The 17,423-nt window shown below is 32.4% G+C and overlaps 1 protein-coding gene across 1 annotated transcript; it reads right to left on the bottom strand.

Annotated features, from left to right (window-relative positions):
• Nucleotides 1–2,489: 2,489 nt before the first annotated feature.
• LOC132749921 (uncharacterized) lies at nucleotides 2,490–15,211 on the bottom strand. Its single transcript, XM_060739852.1, has 11 exons — nucleotides 14,845–15,211; nucleotides 13,227–13,333; nucleotides 12,577–12,747; nucleotides 8,645–8,756; nucleotides 7,666–7,749; nucleotides 6,863–6,900; nucleotides 6,193–6,234; nucleotides 5,328–5,466; nucleotides 3,945–4,065; nucleotides 3,445–3,582; nucleotides 2,490–2,778 (listed from the first exon to the last, which is right to left on the bottom strand). The coding sequence occupies exons 1-11, from the start codon at nucleotides 14,929–14,931 to the stop codon at nucleotides 2,612–2,614; spliced, it is 1,206 nt and encodes a 401-aa protein (XP_060595835.1). The 5' UTR covers nucleotides 14,932–15,211; the 3' UTR covers nucleotides 2,490–2,611.
• Between the last annotated feature and the right edge of the window lie 2,212 nt (nucleotides 15,212–17,423).

Raw genomic sequence — 17,423 nt, 5'->3', positions numbered from 1 at the left:
CATTTTCATAATTTCAAACCAGATTTTCTTTGTTAGAACAATAAATGAATACCACTTAAGTAGATTAATCAAAATATATAAATTTACTACATACATTGTACATTTTACAAAAAAAAATGGGAACCTTACATACTGCCCAACACAGCAAAATGGAAAATGTTGAAGGCTTGGTTTTTACTGAGTATACTGGTTGACAGCAGTGAAAATTACCATCCATAACCCTCTAGCACCAGTTAAAGCAGAATTTGTTGGCACCAACACAGTATAGATCATATTGATGACTTTCCGGCTTTACTGATAGAGGAAGACCTCAGGTGCCCCTCAGTACATTATTTCAGTCACAAACGTGCACCTGAGAAGAGCCACCAGCGTTCCGTAAGCTAGCTGGATAGCTTTCCAACATTATTTAAACCCAATTTATTTCAGCCCTACAGATAAGAAAGCTTATAAATTATTATTAAAATCATTGAGTAATTTGATGATTTTCATGCAGTACATTGCACCATGGTTGTGCAAACCTTATATATTGTGGTAGTTATGTGAAGCACATTTGTAAATTCAAATGTTTCTTAAAGATTGTCATGGGTTAAATTGTGGAACAGTAATGGGCATCACAATGTCACAAGCTTATGATAAAAACGTTATCATAATATAGAATTCTAAAAAATAAGCAGCAAAATTGGATAAAAAGAGGTAAAATTAAATATAAATATAGACAACAATAAAGACAAACCATAATGATTTTGAGCAAAGAAAAAAATGTTTGCTCCTTTCATAGTTGTAGCAACACTTTAAAAATAACATTGGTATCACAATATAAAAAGTAGCATCTCTTAATCATATAATATTCAAATTAAGAGGATAATATTTGACCTATTTCATTTTTACTCCAAAGTGTAAATTGGATATATTCATAGATATGGGGAACCCAAAAAATGTCAAAAGACGACCTTAAAGATACATATTTCACACAATTTTGATAATGTAAATAAAATAGGTTCATCCTTTTTCAAATAGTTTACATATTAACACCTAAATTCACATATCAACCAGAAAATGTTAACAAATACATGAAATAGACATAAGTTACAAAATAAATCAAACCAGACTTATGTTTACATGACAAAATGGGGCGAATATCAAAATTCAACACAACTAACGGTTCAACAGGGTTATAATAAGTGTATGTTGATCTGCCATCTACATTCTGGTTAGGACAGGATCATACCTAAGTGACTGGTAGGTGATAAGCTTCCAATGTGGCCTGCTTTAAAATAGTTCAAGAAAGCCAAATATGGATTTAATTCACTACAGTGTTGGAGCAGTACCTATAGACCCTTGCAAAAATCATGATTACAAAGTAGAAAAATATTTATTTTTTTGGCAATTCTTAAATTTTTCATTCATCTTCCTATATAAATCAGTGTGAAAATATTCATTTCTCTACGTGAAAAGGCGAGATTTTAGCATCTAATAATTCAAGTGCCTTGTCCGGTATATACCGGAATACAGTATTTAGTGTGTGCTCCAACACTTTTTTTAGTCTCACTCGCCAAATAAACTTGCTTTCATTATGTATTTTAGATTCTGCTGGGTCTTATAGTTGAATAAATTACAAGCAATGTTTGCAGTTTAATACATGTATACATAAGTACAGGTATATAATTAGACTTTATAATACTAATATCACATGGTAAATGGATTGTACAAGAACAACACCAGGGTATAACAAATATGTAAAAGTGAAATATGTGAATAAGTTGTATAAATATATGAGTATGTAATACAATGTATGCAATGGCCTGCCATTATAAAAATATAAACATGTAAATGTTGAGATAAAAGACAAAGTAACAATTGTAATGTCATATTTTACATTGTAAGAATTAGAAAACAATATGATGCTTAAATGGTCACATAATCTAAACCTTAACAAACCCTTTAATTTGACTTTTCCATACATTATCCTTATCCCTATATCTTGTATAATATGTTTTTGTTTATCTTGGTATAAGTCATTCCAATGTACCTTAATTGAAAACAGATTTTCAAATATTTCTAATAAAATGGGTCATGTGTGCACATCATCATTAAACCTAGTAACCTTCACTAGGGTATGTTTTAATCTGCTTCCTTGTACATAAAATTCATATTCAAATTTTTTAAATAAGAGAAATACTTTATCCAAACTCTATTTAAATATGACCATAAGACTATGAAAACAAGATGACTTAACAGTTGTTATCTAAATATGTTTAGTACACTACTTGTGGAAAAATACACATAATTTTAGTAGAATTGTTTTAACATTAACAAAAATAAAATCTAATTTTAGATTCGCATTCCAAAAGTTTGATTCTTTCATTGCTTTATCTCAATTTGTATCATTTCAACAAATCTGCTTTTAACTCATATAGGGTACAATATAAATGTCATCACCTTAGTGCAGTAACAGGTCAAGTCCTTTAATAGGAGTTAACCAGTTATTTTCATAGTTCATTGATTCACTTTTCAACAAAATAAGAACTAATACAATATTCTAATAAATATACATGTACTTAATGCAAAAATTAATAGATTCCAACAAAAAATTCTTTGAATATCATCGCTACTACCACACTGCAAAGTTTTCAGGTGAAGGTTTAGGCCGTGTAACTTGGAGTTCCTCCGTTACCGGGGGCGACTGCTGATTGGCTAGGTATGCTGTTAGATCAATACTGAGATCCTTCAGTCGATTCAGATGCTCTATCTTCTGCTCATCTTCTTGTTTCTTTATATCTGATAGGAAAAAAATATTGGGAATAATTCATTATTCATGCAGTAAACTTTTGCTATTCCTCTTTGCAAATGAAATTGATAGCTCTACTTTGTGACAAAATCTTCACTTTTAACTCAGTGAGACCCGTGATTTTTCACCTTATATAACAGATATCTATAAAAAGCCTCATCCAAATGAAACTTGCTTTAAAAATCATGCAGTTTTACACCAAAGTCTGAGCTTACACCAGCTTTTTTAATTCCAAAATTAGCAATTTTAGCCATAACTCTTAATTTTTTTAAATGTAATTTTTTGTTTTTACAGTTCATTATGTAAGCATAGATAAATCAAAACAACAACTTTCCCTTTCGTGTCAAATTTTATCCATACCACTCACCTAGAAGATATACTGCAAAATTATTATTATTCGCAGGGCACTAATTTTGGTTGTTTTCGTGAACAGGTCAATCTACGAATTTAAGATCCAACAAAATTTCATTTTGCCTACTATAAGATTATTTTGCATCACATCATTTACATTTTACCTTTTAGAAAAATATACAAACTTTGAAAAAATTTAAGAACCCACAAAAATGTTTTAAGGAACAAAACCACACAATTTTATGTCCACAAAATATAGTGAATTCACAGTAAATCCACCATTCAGCAGAATATCATTTTCTTACCTAGTCTAGCTTTTGTCATAAGTTCTCTTATATCAAGTTTCTGTTCATGTTCCAAGTGTTGTAAGGCAAGTTTGTGTGTTTGAACCATGTCATCTTTCTTCTGATTATGTAACTGTTTACTCTTTTCCATCTCTTGTTCTGAAAATTACAGAGATATTAGTAATAGATAGAGGTGCAATAATACCCATATATTGCGATGCAACGTCAGGGCAATATGTACTGCGGTACTGAAACCTCGCATTACAATATTTCCTTTTATATTTGTCTCCGTTTGATCAAAATATATTTTTTACATATTTTGACTTTTTCAAGACTTACATTGTAAACGTGTAAAATCTTTATAAATTGCTGCTGCATATCAATTTATCTAGACTATCAATTAATCTAGACTTGACAATACTGACAAAGTTTTTTTCATTTTTATCGTATAAATGCATCTATTTTTGATGATAAAAAAGCTAAGCTAATAATTACTTAACAGATTGGTATAATGTACGTACTGAGTTTAACCCTCTCCTGTTCTTTATTCATCTTCAGGTCAGCTAGTAGTTGTTTTTGCCCCTCTATCTCTGTGTTCAGACGAAGCTGGGTTCGAGACTCAATCGCACTGTTTTGCATCATCTGCCAATTAACAAAGACATAAGCATAGAAAATTAACTTCTGCTTTATTTTTTCTTTCTTTTTTTTTACCAAAAAGCGTATTTTTATTTCTGCTATACTCTATATTCAAATTCTTCGACTTAAGGTAGACCATGGGTAATGCATTACCTCCACTTTGAGGGTAGGGTAACATTTTTATACATATTAAGAACATTTTGTTTAGTGTAATTTGTTACCTGAATGTTATTATTTGTTTCTTAACAATGGGCAATAGAAAAACATTTTTTATAATGATGATATTATTTAGTTTCCTCATTTCTGAAAATAAGCCCTTCTAACGACAAAGTCTTAGTTTAGAAATATATCATTAACTCATAAACCACACGGTAAATTTGATTTAAATTTTGCATACAGGTAACCTTGAAGACATATAACTGTCCTATGTTGTCAATTTTACAGTTCCTTATGGTGCCCATTACCCATGGTCTACCTTAAAGAGTCCAAAATTCAAACATTCAATCAGTTGTTTTTTTTAAAAGAATATACTGTATTTTTGTTTTATCATAATTATAAGCATTAGTGAAACTTAAAATAAAATGAACTTCATTTAAAAAACCTATTCAAATAAGCACTATTTCCCTTAAGTTATAAAAATATAACACGTGTGTAGATCCATATTCTTTGTATTTTGTATTGTATATTGCTGAACTCATGCTGCAATATATTAATTGAAAGATTCTGTTTCTATTTATTCCCACTTTAACATCACATTCTGTTTAGCACATAGTTAAATGGACGTTGGATCATTTGTTAGTTTATTAATGAAGAAGACAAAATGTGAAAAGCTAAGAAAAAGTGTTTGTTTTACTGGGACTGATTATTGAAAAATAGGTCAATCATTGAATTTGACATCATTTATTACTGTACTTCAACAACGAACTTGTCCAGCTTCCAAGTTAGAACAGCTTATCAGTAGTTTCAGATATTTCAATAACAAATACTGAATTTGAACATCCATCAGACTGCACAAACAAACATGCATGCTAGCCATCCTCTATATTAGTGGCATAAACTTGTCATTTTAACTGTTATCTGTCTAAGCTATAAATGAGCCCTGTCACGACAAAACCAACATAATGGGTTTGCGACCAGCATGGATCCAGACCAGCCTGCACATCCACGCAGTCCGATCAGGATCCATGCTGTTCGCTTACAAATCCTATAACAAGTAGAGAAACTGATAGCGAACAGCATGGATCATGGATCAAATATCTTACTATTACCTGTAGTTGATCGCTGGAATGGTACCCTCTAAAGACTATTTTCTGTAACTGGTACCCTATCTTTTCTGCCCTCTGTTCTAACTGAGTATATGATGTTAAATCACTGAGTTTGTGTGACTCTTTCAAAAACTGCTCAAAGCTAAAACAAAGTCACAAAGAAGGAGACGTTTAAATGATTACAACAAAAACATTACAATACTATCATAGACTAAAGCTAATGAGCATATTATCACTATATAAGCTATACATTTCCTTTATCTATAAAATCTGGAGTATAAATTAAGATCTCGATAAGACATGTCTTTCATTCTCATCCTTTTCCATTATGTAAAAAAAAATCTTGTTTGTTGTTTACTTGTATGTACATTACATATAATTCTGGAAATAACTATGCTTAAATCAAATTGTGGAAACCAGTCAAATATTACATGAATATGAAACTGATTTACAATTTGTTTTCACTAGCTTACTACAGAAAACAAACACTCTCTGTAAGTAATTATATGTACTAACCTTAACTTGCCAGTAAATGCTATCACATCTGTACATGTACTAACCTTAACTTGCCAGTAAATGCTATCACATCTGCACATGTACTTACCTTAACTTGCCAGTAAATGCTATCACATCTGCACATGTACTAACCTTAACTTGCCAGTAAATGCTATCACATCTGCACATGTACTTACCTTAACTTGCCAGTAAATGCTATCACATCTGTACATGTACTAACCTTAACTTGCCAGTAAATGCTATCACATCTGTACATGCACTTACCTTAACTTGCCAGTAAATGCTATCACATCTGTACATGTACTAACCTTAACTTGCCAGTAAATGCTATCACATCTGTACATGTACTAACCTTAACTTGCCAGTAAATGCTATCACATCTGCACACATTCCACTGTAAATATGAGAAAATATATGTTTAATTAAATGATCCAGTATTTTAATGTTCAAATTTTGTTTATCTCATATATAACACATATAACAAATTAGTTATATTCAAACAATAATCTAGATTTTATTGCACTAGCCTTAGGATTCTTTCGATCATCAAATAATATAACATTACACATTGTATATTTAATCATAAAATCAACTATATCTTCTCAACAGATTTTGAAATAAAAAAAAATCACTAAAGTGCTTTATAAGTACCTATAATTTGATTGCAGAATAACATATAGGATATCTGTCATTTCAGGCACTTAGAGTATGGTCCCCCTTTTTTTTTAGTGCCATTAGCACTGCTAAAGTTATAGGGAGCCTTTATAGCTTTACTGATAAAGGAATATCTCATAATTGTCTTTCTAAGCAATATTTAATATACAAGCTGGCACCAGGGTAGAACCATCTGTCTTCTACATAATTAGTGTCGACTACATAAGAAAGAGTTCAACTTCTATGATGAGATTTAAATTCAACATAAATAAAGACAATAATGGTATCAAAATCTTTTAATAAGTGAATTGTTAATTTATATTTAACATGGACAGACAAGCAATGTAATAATAACAAATCATTCTTACTTGATCATATCAGCTATTGGGTCGTGTGTTGTGTCAAGCTGCAATATTATTGATAAAATACATCATTAATTGATATATATGAGATAACTTATAAATTTTACAAAAATATTTGAATTCTTATTTTTATGTCATTTGAAATCGCGAATTTCAGTCGCTGTTTTCATTATAACATATTTAATGTAATAAAAAATATCAATTCTAATAATGTAAATAATAATTATACAAAATTCAAATAATGAAATATGTAAAAAAAAAAAAATGTATGTTCATCATGTTCTATCACAAAATCTACAGGTAGACTGCTGAAGATACTTCAACATTTAAAAACCCGTAACACAATTTTTTTATGGTTTTATATCATAAATAAAATGCTTAAATGAACATTTATCAATATTGTAGTTCCAAAAAGCATTATTTGTCAAGATATTACCGAATTTACATTTCATGTTAATAAAGGAAGGTAATTAGAAATTTATTTACTAAAAACTCTAAGTCATTTTTTTTAATAAGAAATGAATGCATTTATTTTAATGATTACATATAATGTGGACAAATATTTGCAGTACATATTTTACATATTCTTCGATGTTTGAAAATTGTTTTAGGAGCTTAATTATATACATATATAAAATTTCACTTAAGCCCGTGGTAACAATCTTAATTACAACATACCGGATCTTTAACTCATTGAATTTAAATCTTAATTTACCTGTTATGCAATCATTGATCTCAATTAACCTTTAACCTTTTAAGCTATTTCTGAAATTCTTTAATTATTAATTATAATATAAAAGTAGACATACCATTTTGAGAACATCTTTGAGCTCATAAAACAGCATTAACTTCACTGTGATCATAGTATCATCATTTGTTCTTACATCTCGTACCTGAATACAAATATAACATAAACAATATGTTAATTAAACTTTAATTACATACCAGTCTAACATAACACTGACATTGTAAACCTATAACCTGCGGAATTTCTTAAATGAACTTGTTTATCTTCAAGTTTTTGAACAGTCCATGATAGTTTTGTGGGTATCAAGACGAAAACTTGAAGTTGGTCTTCTATCACTATAGAGTCTGAACATAGATGTGCAGACTGGCCTTGTTCTATACTGGTTGTGAAGGCTAATTGCTTTCAATTCCAGCAGGTTACATGCTAAAAATCCATTTAATGCTTGGTGCTTAAAACAGATTTACAATAACATTTTCAATAATGGCAGATTTTCTATATACATCCACTGCTGTTTTGATATAAAAAAAACCATATATGTATTATATTTTAAAGACTTTTAATGCATTAACATGTATTTAAAAGCTATTCTGTAATAAGAAAAATTTGCTATCTCTTTCAAAATTGTATTGTACTTGAAGTAGGGCTGTAAATGTTCTAAAATTCTAGTTTGAAGATAAGTAGGTGACAAGAATACATTTTCTATTCTTTATGACTACATACACAACTGAATGCTGTTCAATATATTTGAAATAAAAGTTTAGTCAAAACATTGAAATTCAAAAATGTACATGTAGTTTTCAGATAAAATATTCTATCTAAGTAATGTGTTGCAGTCTGTCATTGGACAACTTGATGATTAGGAGGTTAATGTTAATTATACATGTGTAGTTTTCTCTAAATATGACTTTATCTGACTAAAACTTTTCAAAAGATCTAAGCATTATGATACAGAATAGAAATATCACTTAAATACAAGACATCAAGCTTTTTTTAATGCAATGATAATTCAAATACAGACTTAATTATTTCTGACATCTTACATTGTAATAGAACTGTTCTGGGATAACAGCAAGTTGATGGAATTTATCTTTGCCAGGAATCATCCTCGTTTTGTTATCTGGGTCAGTACCATGCCATTTAAACTCATGTAACCTGAAATAATAGTAACTTATGTATAACTTTCTTGTAGAAAAATGATACAATGTCAAAAATAGTTAATTACAGAAACAAATTAAAATACTTCTATTTAAGGTATTAGGACCCTAATGGGCACTATCAGGAACTAAAAAATTGACATCATAAGTCAGATGTATACCTTAAAGTACGCCTGTATGCAAAATTTAAACATAGTTTACCGTACGGAAATCAAGTTATGGCCACTTTTCTAAACTCAAGCTAGGATGTTATGAGGGCCCTTTTTTAGAAAGTAGGAACCTTTAAATAATCTGCAATAACATTCTAATGAAAAATGTTTTCCCATTAATTTTTGGTAAGAAACAAATAGTACCATTCAGCTAATAATCCAAATAAGCAAAATTATGGTTTCTACTTAAAATTTATGAAATCTGTTTAAAAATGTTACCCTACCCCACCCATTTTTACCACGTGTCTGACCATTTTTCTACTTAGGGAGCCTAATTTAAAAAATTCTTAAAATTTACCCAAATGAGTGCCTGTTTTCAAAGTTTCCCTAAATTTTTAAAAAAAGTATATTGGTTGATCTTGTAAAATATGAAACACTTTTACCGTCTAGTTTTGATTATATTACACTTTGAAAATATCAGGTACCATATTAATTACTAGATTTAGCATAATTTAGCCAATAAATACCTATATAAATTAACAAGAACTGTCGGAGGACAGTAATGCTCGACTATTCGAAAATTTGTCACAAGGGTGTTTCATTGAGTATAATAATGCTTACCTATATGAATACATAAAATTGTCCGAAAAGGTACAAACCCTTCAAGTTTCAATACATTCCCTTCAGTAGTTATGGAGATAACAGCTTACACGCAAAAACTTAACCAAGAATTTCTAAGTCGAAAAAGGGGCATTACTTATTTATAATGTAAAAAAGCAAATTAGAGTTATGGGACTTGTGCCAATCATCTAAGATAATCACAGAAAACAAGTGTGTGAAGTTTCAATCCATTCCCTTCAGTAGTTATGGAGATACCTGAGCTTACACGCAAAAACTTAACCAAGAATTTCTAAGTCGAAAAAGGGGCATTATTATGTAAAATAGCAAATCAGAGTTATGGGACTTGTGCCAATCATCTTAGATAATCACAGAGAACAAGTGTGTGAAGTTTCAATCCATTCCCTTCAGTAGTTATGGAGATACCAGCTTACATACAAAAACTTAACCAAGAATTTTTAAGTCAAAAAAGGGGCATAATTATGTAAAAAAGCAAATCAGATTTCTGGGACTTGTACCAATCATCTTAGATAATCACAGAGAACAAGTGTGTGAAGTTTCAATCCATTCCCATCAGTAGTTATGGAGATACCAGCTTACACGCAAAAACTTAACCAAGAATTTCTAAGTCGAAAAAGGGGCATAATTATGTAAAAAAGCAAATCAGAGTTATAGGACTTGTACCAATCATCTTAGATAATCACAGAGAACAAGTGTGTGAAGTTTCAATCCATTCCCTTCAGTAGTTTTGGAGATACCAGCTTACATACAAAAACTTAACCAAGAATTTCTAAGTCGAAAAAGGGGCATAATTATGTAAAAAAGCAAATCAGAGTTATGGGACTTGTGCCAATCATCTTAGATAATCACAGAGAACAAGTGTGTGAAGTTTCAATCCATTCCCTTCAGTAGTTATGGAGATACCAGCTTACATACAAAAACTTAACCAAGAATTTTTAAGTCAAAAAAGGGGCATAATTATGTAAAAAAGCAAATCAGAGTTCTGGGACTTGTACCAATCATCTTAGATAATCACAGAGAACAAGTGTGTGAAGTTTCAATCCATTCCCATCAGTAGTTATGGAGATACCAGCTTACACGCAAAAACTTAACCAAGAATTTCTAAGTCGAAAAAGGGGCATAATTATGTAAAAAAAGCAAATCAGAGTTATAGGACTTGTACCAATCATCTTAGATAATCACAGAGAACAAGTGTGTGAAGTTTCAATCCATTCCCTTCAGTAGTTTTGGAGATACCAGCTTACATACAAAAACTTAACCAAGAATTTCTAAGTCGAAAAAGGGGCATAATTATGTAAAAAAGCAAATCAGAGTTATGGGACTTGTGCCAATCATCTTAGATAATCACAGAGAACAAGTGTGTGAAGTTTCAATCCATTCCCTTCAGTAGTTATGGAGATACCAGCTTACATACAAAAACTTAACCAAGAATTTCTAAGTCGAAAAAGGGGCATAATTATGTAAAAAAGCAAATCAGAGTTATGGGACTTGTACCAATCATCTTAGATAATCACAGAGAACAAGTGTGTGAAGTTTCAATCCATTCCCTTCAGTAGTTATGGAGATACCAGCTTACATACAAAAACTTAACCACAGGGACGCCAACGCCGACACCGACCAAATGGGTGACTGCATTAGCTCGATTATTCTGCGAATAGTCGAGCTAAAAAATGAAAATTAAACACTTTTTTCTTTCCAAATGGGACATGAGAGATACATAAATAATGTTAAAAGAAACAAGAGGGCCATGATGGCCCTGAGGTCGCTCACCTGTATATAGGCCCCCCAACTCCCACCCCCCCCCAACGTTGCAGGGCCAATTTTGACCCCAGGGCTTTTACTTGAACAAACTTGGAAGACACTTATTAGAACATGTTTCATGCTAAATATCTTAGCTTTAACTCTTTTGGTTCTATAAAAGAAGATTTTTTAAGTTTTTACTGAAAATCAATGACCCCCTGGGGTGGGCCAATTTTGACCCCAGGGCTTTTATTTGAACAAACTTGGTAGACACCTATTAGAACATGTTTGATGCTATATATCTTAGCTCTAGCTCTTTGAGTTCTTTAATAGAAGATTTTTTAAGTTTTTACTATATGCATATAGGGAAAATCAATGACCCCCCGGGGCGGGGCCAATTTTGACCTCAGGGCTTTTATTTGAACAAACTTGGTAGACACCCATTGGAACATGTTTCATGCTAAATATCTTAGCTGTAGCTCTTTTGGTTCTTTAAAAGAAGATTTTTTAAGTTTTTACTATATGTATATAGGGAAAATCAATGACCCCCCGGGCGGGTCCAATTTTGACCCCAGGGCTTTTATTTGAACAAACTTGGTAGACACTCACTAGAAGATGTTTCATGCCAAATATCTAAGCTCTAGCTCTTACGGTTTTTTAAAAGAAGATATTTAAAGTTTTTTCTTTCGGTTGCCATGGCAACCAGAGTTCTGCATGGAATTAAATTCTTTGAACAATTTTTAAAGGTGACCACCAAAAGAACATTCCTGTGAAGTTTGGATGAAATTGGCTTAGTGGTTTATGAGGAGATGTCATTTAAAGTAAAAGTTTACGGACGGACGCCGGACGAAAAGCGATCACAAAAGCTCACCCTGTCACTTTGTGACAGGTGAGCTAAAAAAGAAAGAAAAAAAAAGTTGACCCTTCTGGGGATTGAACCCATGGCCCTCATTTTCAATGTAGTTAACAGTAGTTCTAGCCTATTTGAATACTCTTCAAAGCGGAGGTAATGCATTAGGGTGCTAATACCTTAACTGAAGTTTTAACCAATACAGAAAATGCAAAAGATCATGAACTAAAATTTATAAATCCCAAAGATAACAATGTATAATTTTTATAGAAATATTGTAATTTAATAAAGGCAAGACATTAATTTACCAAAGTTCTATTTAATGAAAAGCTCTTATAATCAATTTTTACTGTCAGATAATATAAATATGTTATAAAATTATCATTTTAGTTACACTATAAATCATATGTTACAATAATAAAATGTGAGTGAGTACATACCATTCTTCTGCCTCTGGTACAAACACCGTCGGACCTTGTATAATTCTTCGTTGTACCGTGCTGTCCTTTAACCTCTTATATACAACAATCATATGGTTAGCATCTAGCTTCAGTGCGTCCATCACATTTATATTCTCATGCAACATTGGGTTGAAAAATATCTCACACGGCCTGTAATAAAATACATTAATACACTTGTTACTATAAATACACTGCAGTAACAAATTACTATAAAAACATGAAATAGTAACAAATTTTACCACGATTTCAAATGACTATGAGCTATGTAAAGTGTCATTTAAATTAATTAAATATCTGGCAATATACAATGTAGAAACAAGTTGATATGCTTTCTTTACAGTGATGATTTAAATGCGAGTACTTTATATATAACCATGCGGCTGGATTACTTTGCCCGACACAGGTTTACTTTATTTACATGTATTGTCCTTCAATCTTTTTATTGCTTTTTGCTCTAGTGAATTTAAAGTGGCTGTGATCAGGAGGATGAAGTTCCACCACCACTTTATTGCTTTGTTTCTGTGAGTCTGAACCAGTATTTTAATTTAATTAACTGTCCATATATACAGAAGAAAAAATATACTTTGAAATAAATGTCAAATACCAAATTACATGTTCAGTTCACTAACCCAGGTTTGTGAGTAACAATTCCATTGTTATCCCTGATTTTCAAATACTCATGTTGTGTTGCTGTGTGTCTTTTCAACTTCTGTAACCTCTCCCTGAACAAAAACACCTGTAAAATATTACAACACCTATAATTTGATATCATATCAAACAATTATTGCTGAAAAATAATTATTAATCCTAAGGAGAATCAGTTACCTTACATGTAAATCATTGAATAATTATTTGGAATAAACTTTAATATAATTCTAATTAAAATTTGTTTATTTTCAATTTTTTGTATATTTTTTTTCACCATTGGGCTAATATAGTATATTTTTTCAGTTAATACGGTAATGTCAAATGTATTTCATGCTTCAGCTTAGATTCTTAAAACCATTAACAGAATATTTTCATACATAATTATGCATTATGCAGTCATAGCAAGATTTAGAAGAAGCACTTGTCAAACAACTTTTAAAGCAAATTATGGAACTTAACCAGAACTTCGGGAATTAATTAGTGTTATTTACAACTAAATAAATTTAAGAGTAAAACAAAAACGCAAATCTTTTTCTAACTTTCAATGATGTACATGTACAATGTAGTTATGATAATGAATATCAAAATTAGACGAGAGCATATATTTTGTTACCTGGCTGTGCAGGCATTGGTGAATTTTTTGAAGGGTCACCCACCCAGCCAGGTGAGTGACCCTTCATATTTAATCACCCACCATAAAATGTACTCATCCTGCATTTTGGCAGACAAAATTTGTAAAAATCAACATGCCTCTCTAATTTACTATTTACAGGTCTATATCAGTAAAATTGGCTTTATTCCTTTAATATTTAAAATAATGTTTATAATCCTTCCCCCTTTTTTTTTTTTATATAAAATCTTCAACATAACCTAAATACTAATTTCATTTAAATTTTAACGCACATGCCCACTCAGCTAAAATACTGATAGCTAGCATAAAACATTACTGAATGCGCATGTCTCAAACATTGTCAAATGCTGCTGTCGTTACGGTTACGAAATCAATTCATCATACGCGTTTGACTAGCAATGGTTTATCTCTCTTAATTGGGAAGATGCATTAGCCTCTTCATTTTGGGAAAAGTTATTGCTAAAAATGCTGATTTCGGGAGTAAAAAGCTGGTTTAAGTTCAGATTTTTAGGAAAACTGCATGATTTTAAAGAGAATTTAAATTGGGAAGAGGCCTTTTTTCGGAGTCTGTTATATCAGTAGGACTAGGAAAATCACTGACTAGTCATAAGATCAATTTCCAGCTTTTTTGACATAGCGTTGACCTGCAGTTTGAATTTTTTACCGGAAAACTTCATTTACATTAAAAGTTTAGCGAAACATCATTTGGATCTGATGAATCTTACTAGCCATGTCGGGCAAGTGGATTTGTCATGGCCTGCTATGTGCCTTGCACAGGTCTGAGTTCTTGACAATTGACAGGTACATCAGGCTCAGCCATAACATACTTTATTCTTTTTATAGACAATTGATACTTCATTTACTCTAAAAATCATACACATTATTACCCTGTGATGCTTTGTGTATGCTAAAATTTATGAGAAATGATAATCAATGTTTATAATGATTACTGTAGTAGTTATATATACCCGTGCAGGTCCAACCACAAGTCTACCTTCCCCAAGATGGTTGAATATCACTGCTTGTTCACCTTCTAAAACTGTCTTGAATTTCATTTTTCTATCTTTACCAATTTAAACAACAAATTGGTATAGTGCAATATCAATAACTTGATATTTTTATCCGAAATAGCGTATCCGAATATTCTTTTACTAATAACTTTGTTGACATTACAGACAGGAGCATTCGATTTTGATTTACATGTCACTCACGTATTGAACACATAATTATTTACGTGTTTATTTCATATGGGTACTTTATTTTATTTCAAAAGTCTTCTAATTACTAATTTCTAAATTTATCAAGCAGGAAGTCACGAAACGGTGTTGCGTAAAAATTGTTATGTATATCTTTGTACACTTTACGTTTAAGGCCACGCATTAGGCTACTAAATACATCCACAGGCACGATTATCGGACCTGGGAAGAAAACATGACCACGTTGTTAATAAAACCTCTGTGTTCATCTTAAATGTGTCAAAAAAATCGAAATATGAGCCCCCTTAAAAATATACACATATAAGATGAACACAGAGATTTTTTTTATCAAAGTGGTCATATTTTCTTCGCACGTACCTGTGAATACATCTACAGCAGTAAGTAAGACGAGAAATACCGTTGCTTAATTTTTTAATTGGTTACTTACCAAAGACAGTTATGCTTCAAGAAAACCGGGGTTTCAAACATTTCAATCATAGATTTTTAGCTCACCTGAGCTTGCTCAGGGAGAGCTTTTAGGATCGGTGAATGTCCGTCGTCCGTCCGTCCGTCGTCCGTCGTACGTCCACAATTGCTTGTGAACACTCTAGCGGTCACATTTTTGCCTCAATCATCATCAAACTTGGTCAGGATGCTTATCTAGTTGAAAGCTCGGATGAGTTCGAACATATGGCGCATCTCGGATTAAAAACTAGGTCACAAGAGCTAAAAATAGAAAAACCTTGTGAACACTCTAGAGGTCACATTTTTGACCCAATCATCATCAAACTTGGTCAGGATGTTTGTCTAGGTGATAGCTCGGATGAGTTCGAACATGGGTCATCTCGGATGAAAAAGTAGGTCACCGGAGCTAAAAATAGAAAAACCTTGTGAACACTCTAGTGGTCACATTTTTGAACCAATCTTCATCAAACTTGGTCAGATTGCTTGTCTAGTCAATTGCTTGGATGAGTTCGAACATGGGTCATCTCTGATGAAAAACTAGGTGGAGAGGTGCGCGCGCAGCCGGAACAGTCGTAAAATTTCGTGCTCCATTTTCCAAAAGGAAAATAATTAATTTCTTCGTAATTACAGTGTTTTGAAAGTGGTAAACTTGTGTAAATGGTCACTATGAATTATTCTAGGCATACCACCCCTGTCATTATGGTTTTCTAAAGGCACAAGTAGCTGGTAACCGCCCTCAGTCACCAACCAGGAGTCCTTGCAGAGTTGTCTCCCCTAATCCAAGATGGCGGCCCCCATCAACAAGAAACCCGTATTTCTACAGTTTCTACTGGCCTGCACAGTTATTGGTTGTATCCTACTATCATATGGAAATGAAAAGAACCCCTCCATATTGACTTCCATCATATTTAACTGCACTCATCCGAGAGGTTTCACCTATGCTAGTAAATTTAATATTTATACAAACAAGGCTGTGAATCAATGTGAATCGAAAGCCAAACCATGTATCTTTTTGCTGCTCATTCTACTGTCTGGTGACATCCAAATGAACCCAGGGCCTAGGAATGCATCTATTTTCCCCTGTGGAACATGTGAAGCCCCTGTTACTTGGTCTACCGACGGAGTATGCTGCCAGTAATTGTAGTATTTGGTACCATAAAAGCTGTGAAGACATCTCTCTAAAAACATGTCCTACTTGAACAGACCCAGTGTTGTATGGCACTGCTGTAGATGTGATAGCATAAACGTCGATGGTTTCACATTCAACAGTTATGAACTAACTACATCCAACTTTTTCACACCAATTGCAAACCTTGATTCAACTCTAGACTCAGTTACATCCTCGTGCTTCAGTCCGATACACACCAGCAGCCCACGTAACTCATCAATTAACAGCAGCCGGCACAACAAACATCCATCGGTAAGCCAAGCTTCCCAAACCCATGGCCCAGAACATTACTCTGCAAAGTCTGCAAACCTACGTCTTCTTACAGTTAACTGCTGTGGCCTGCGTACAAACAGAGCAGAGTTCCACTCAGCCACAGAATACATCAAACCAGATTTTATATGCGGTACTGAGTCCTGGCTCAAAGGTGTCCAACCTGGGAAAGACCCTGGAAAGAATGCGATTAAATCAAGCGAAGTCTTTCCGGAGAACCTGATGGTAAACAGAAACGACCGGGCAAACAGTGTGGGAGGGGGTGTATTCATAGCTACAACCAACAGCATCTCCTCAGACCCACAGCCACAGCTAGTTACAGACTGCGAAATTGTATGGTCCAAGATAAAGATGACAAACCATAATAACTTATATATATGCTCATTCTACATGCCACACCGAAACATGAAATACATCTCTGAACTATATAACTCAGTTAACAAGCTAC

This window comes from Ruditapes philippinarum, unplaced genomic scaffold (assembly GCF_026571515.1).
Source record: "Ruditapes philippinarum isolate M1 unplaced genomic scaffold, ASM2657151v2 ctg1895_1_1_1_1, whole genome shotgun sequence".
NCBI lineage: Eukaryota > Metazoa > Mollusca > Bivalvia > Venerida > Veneridae > Ruditapes > Ruditapes philippinarum.
This window is presented reverse-complemented; position numbering and strand designations above follow the sequence as displayed.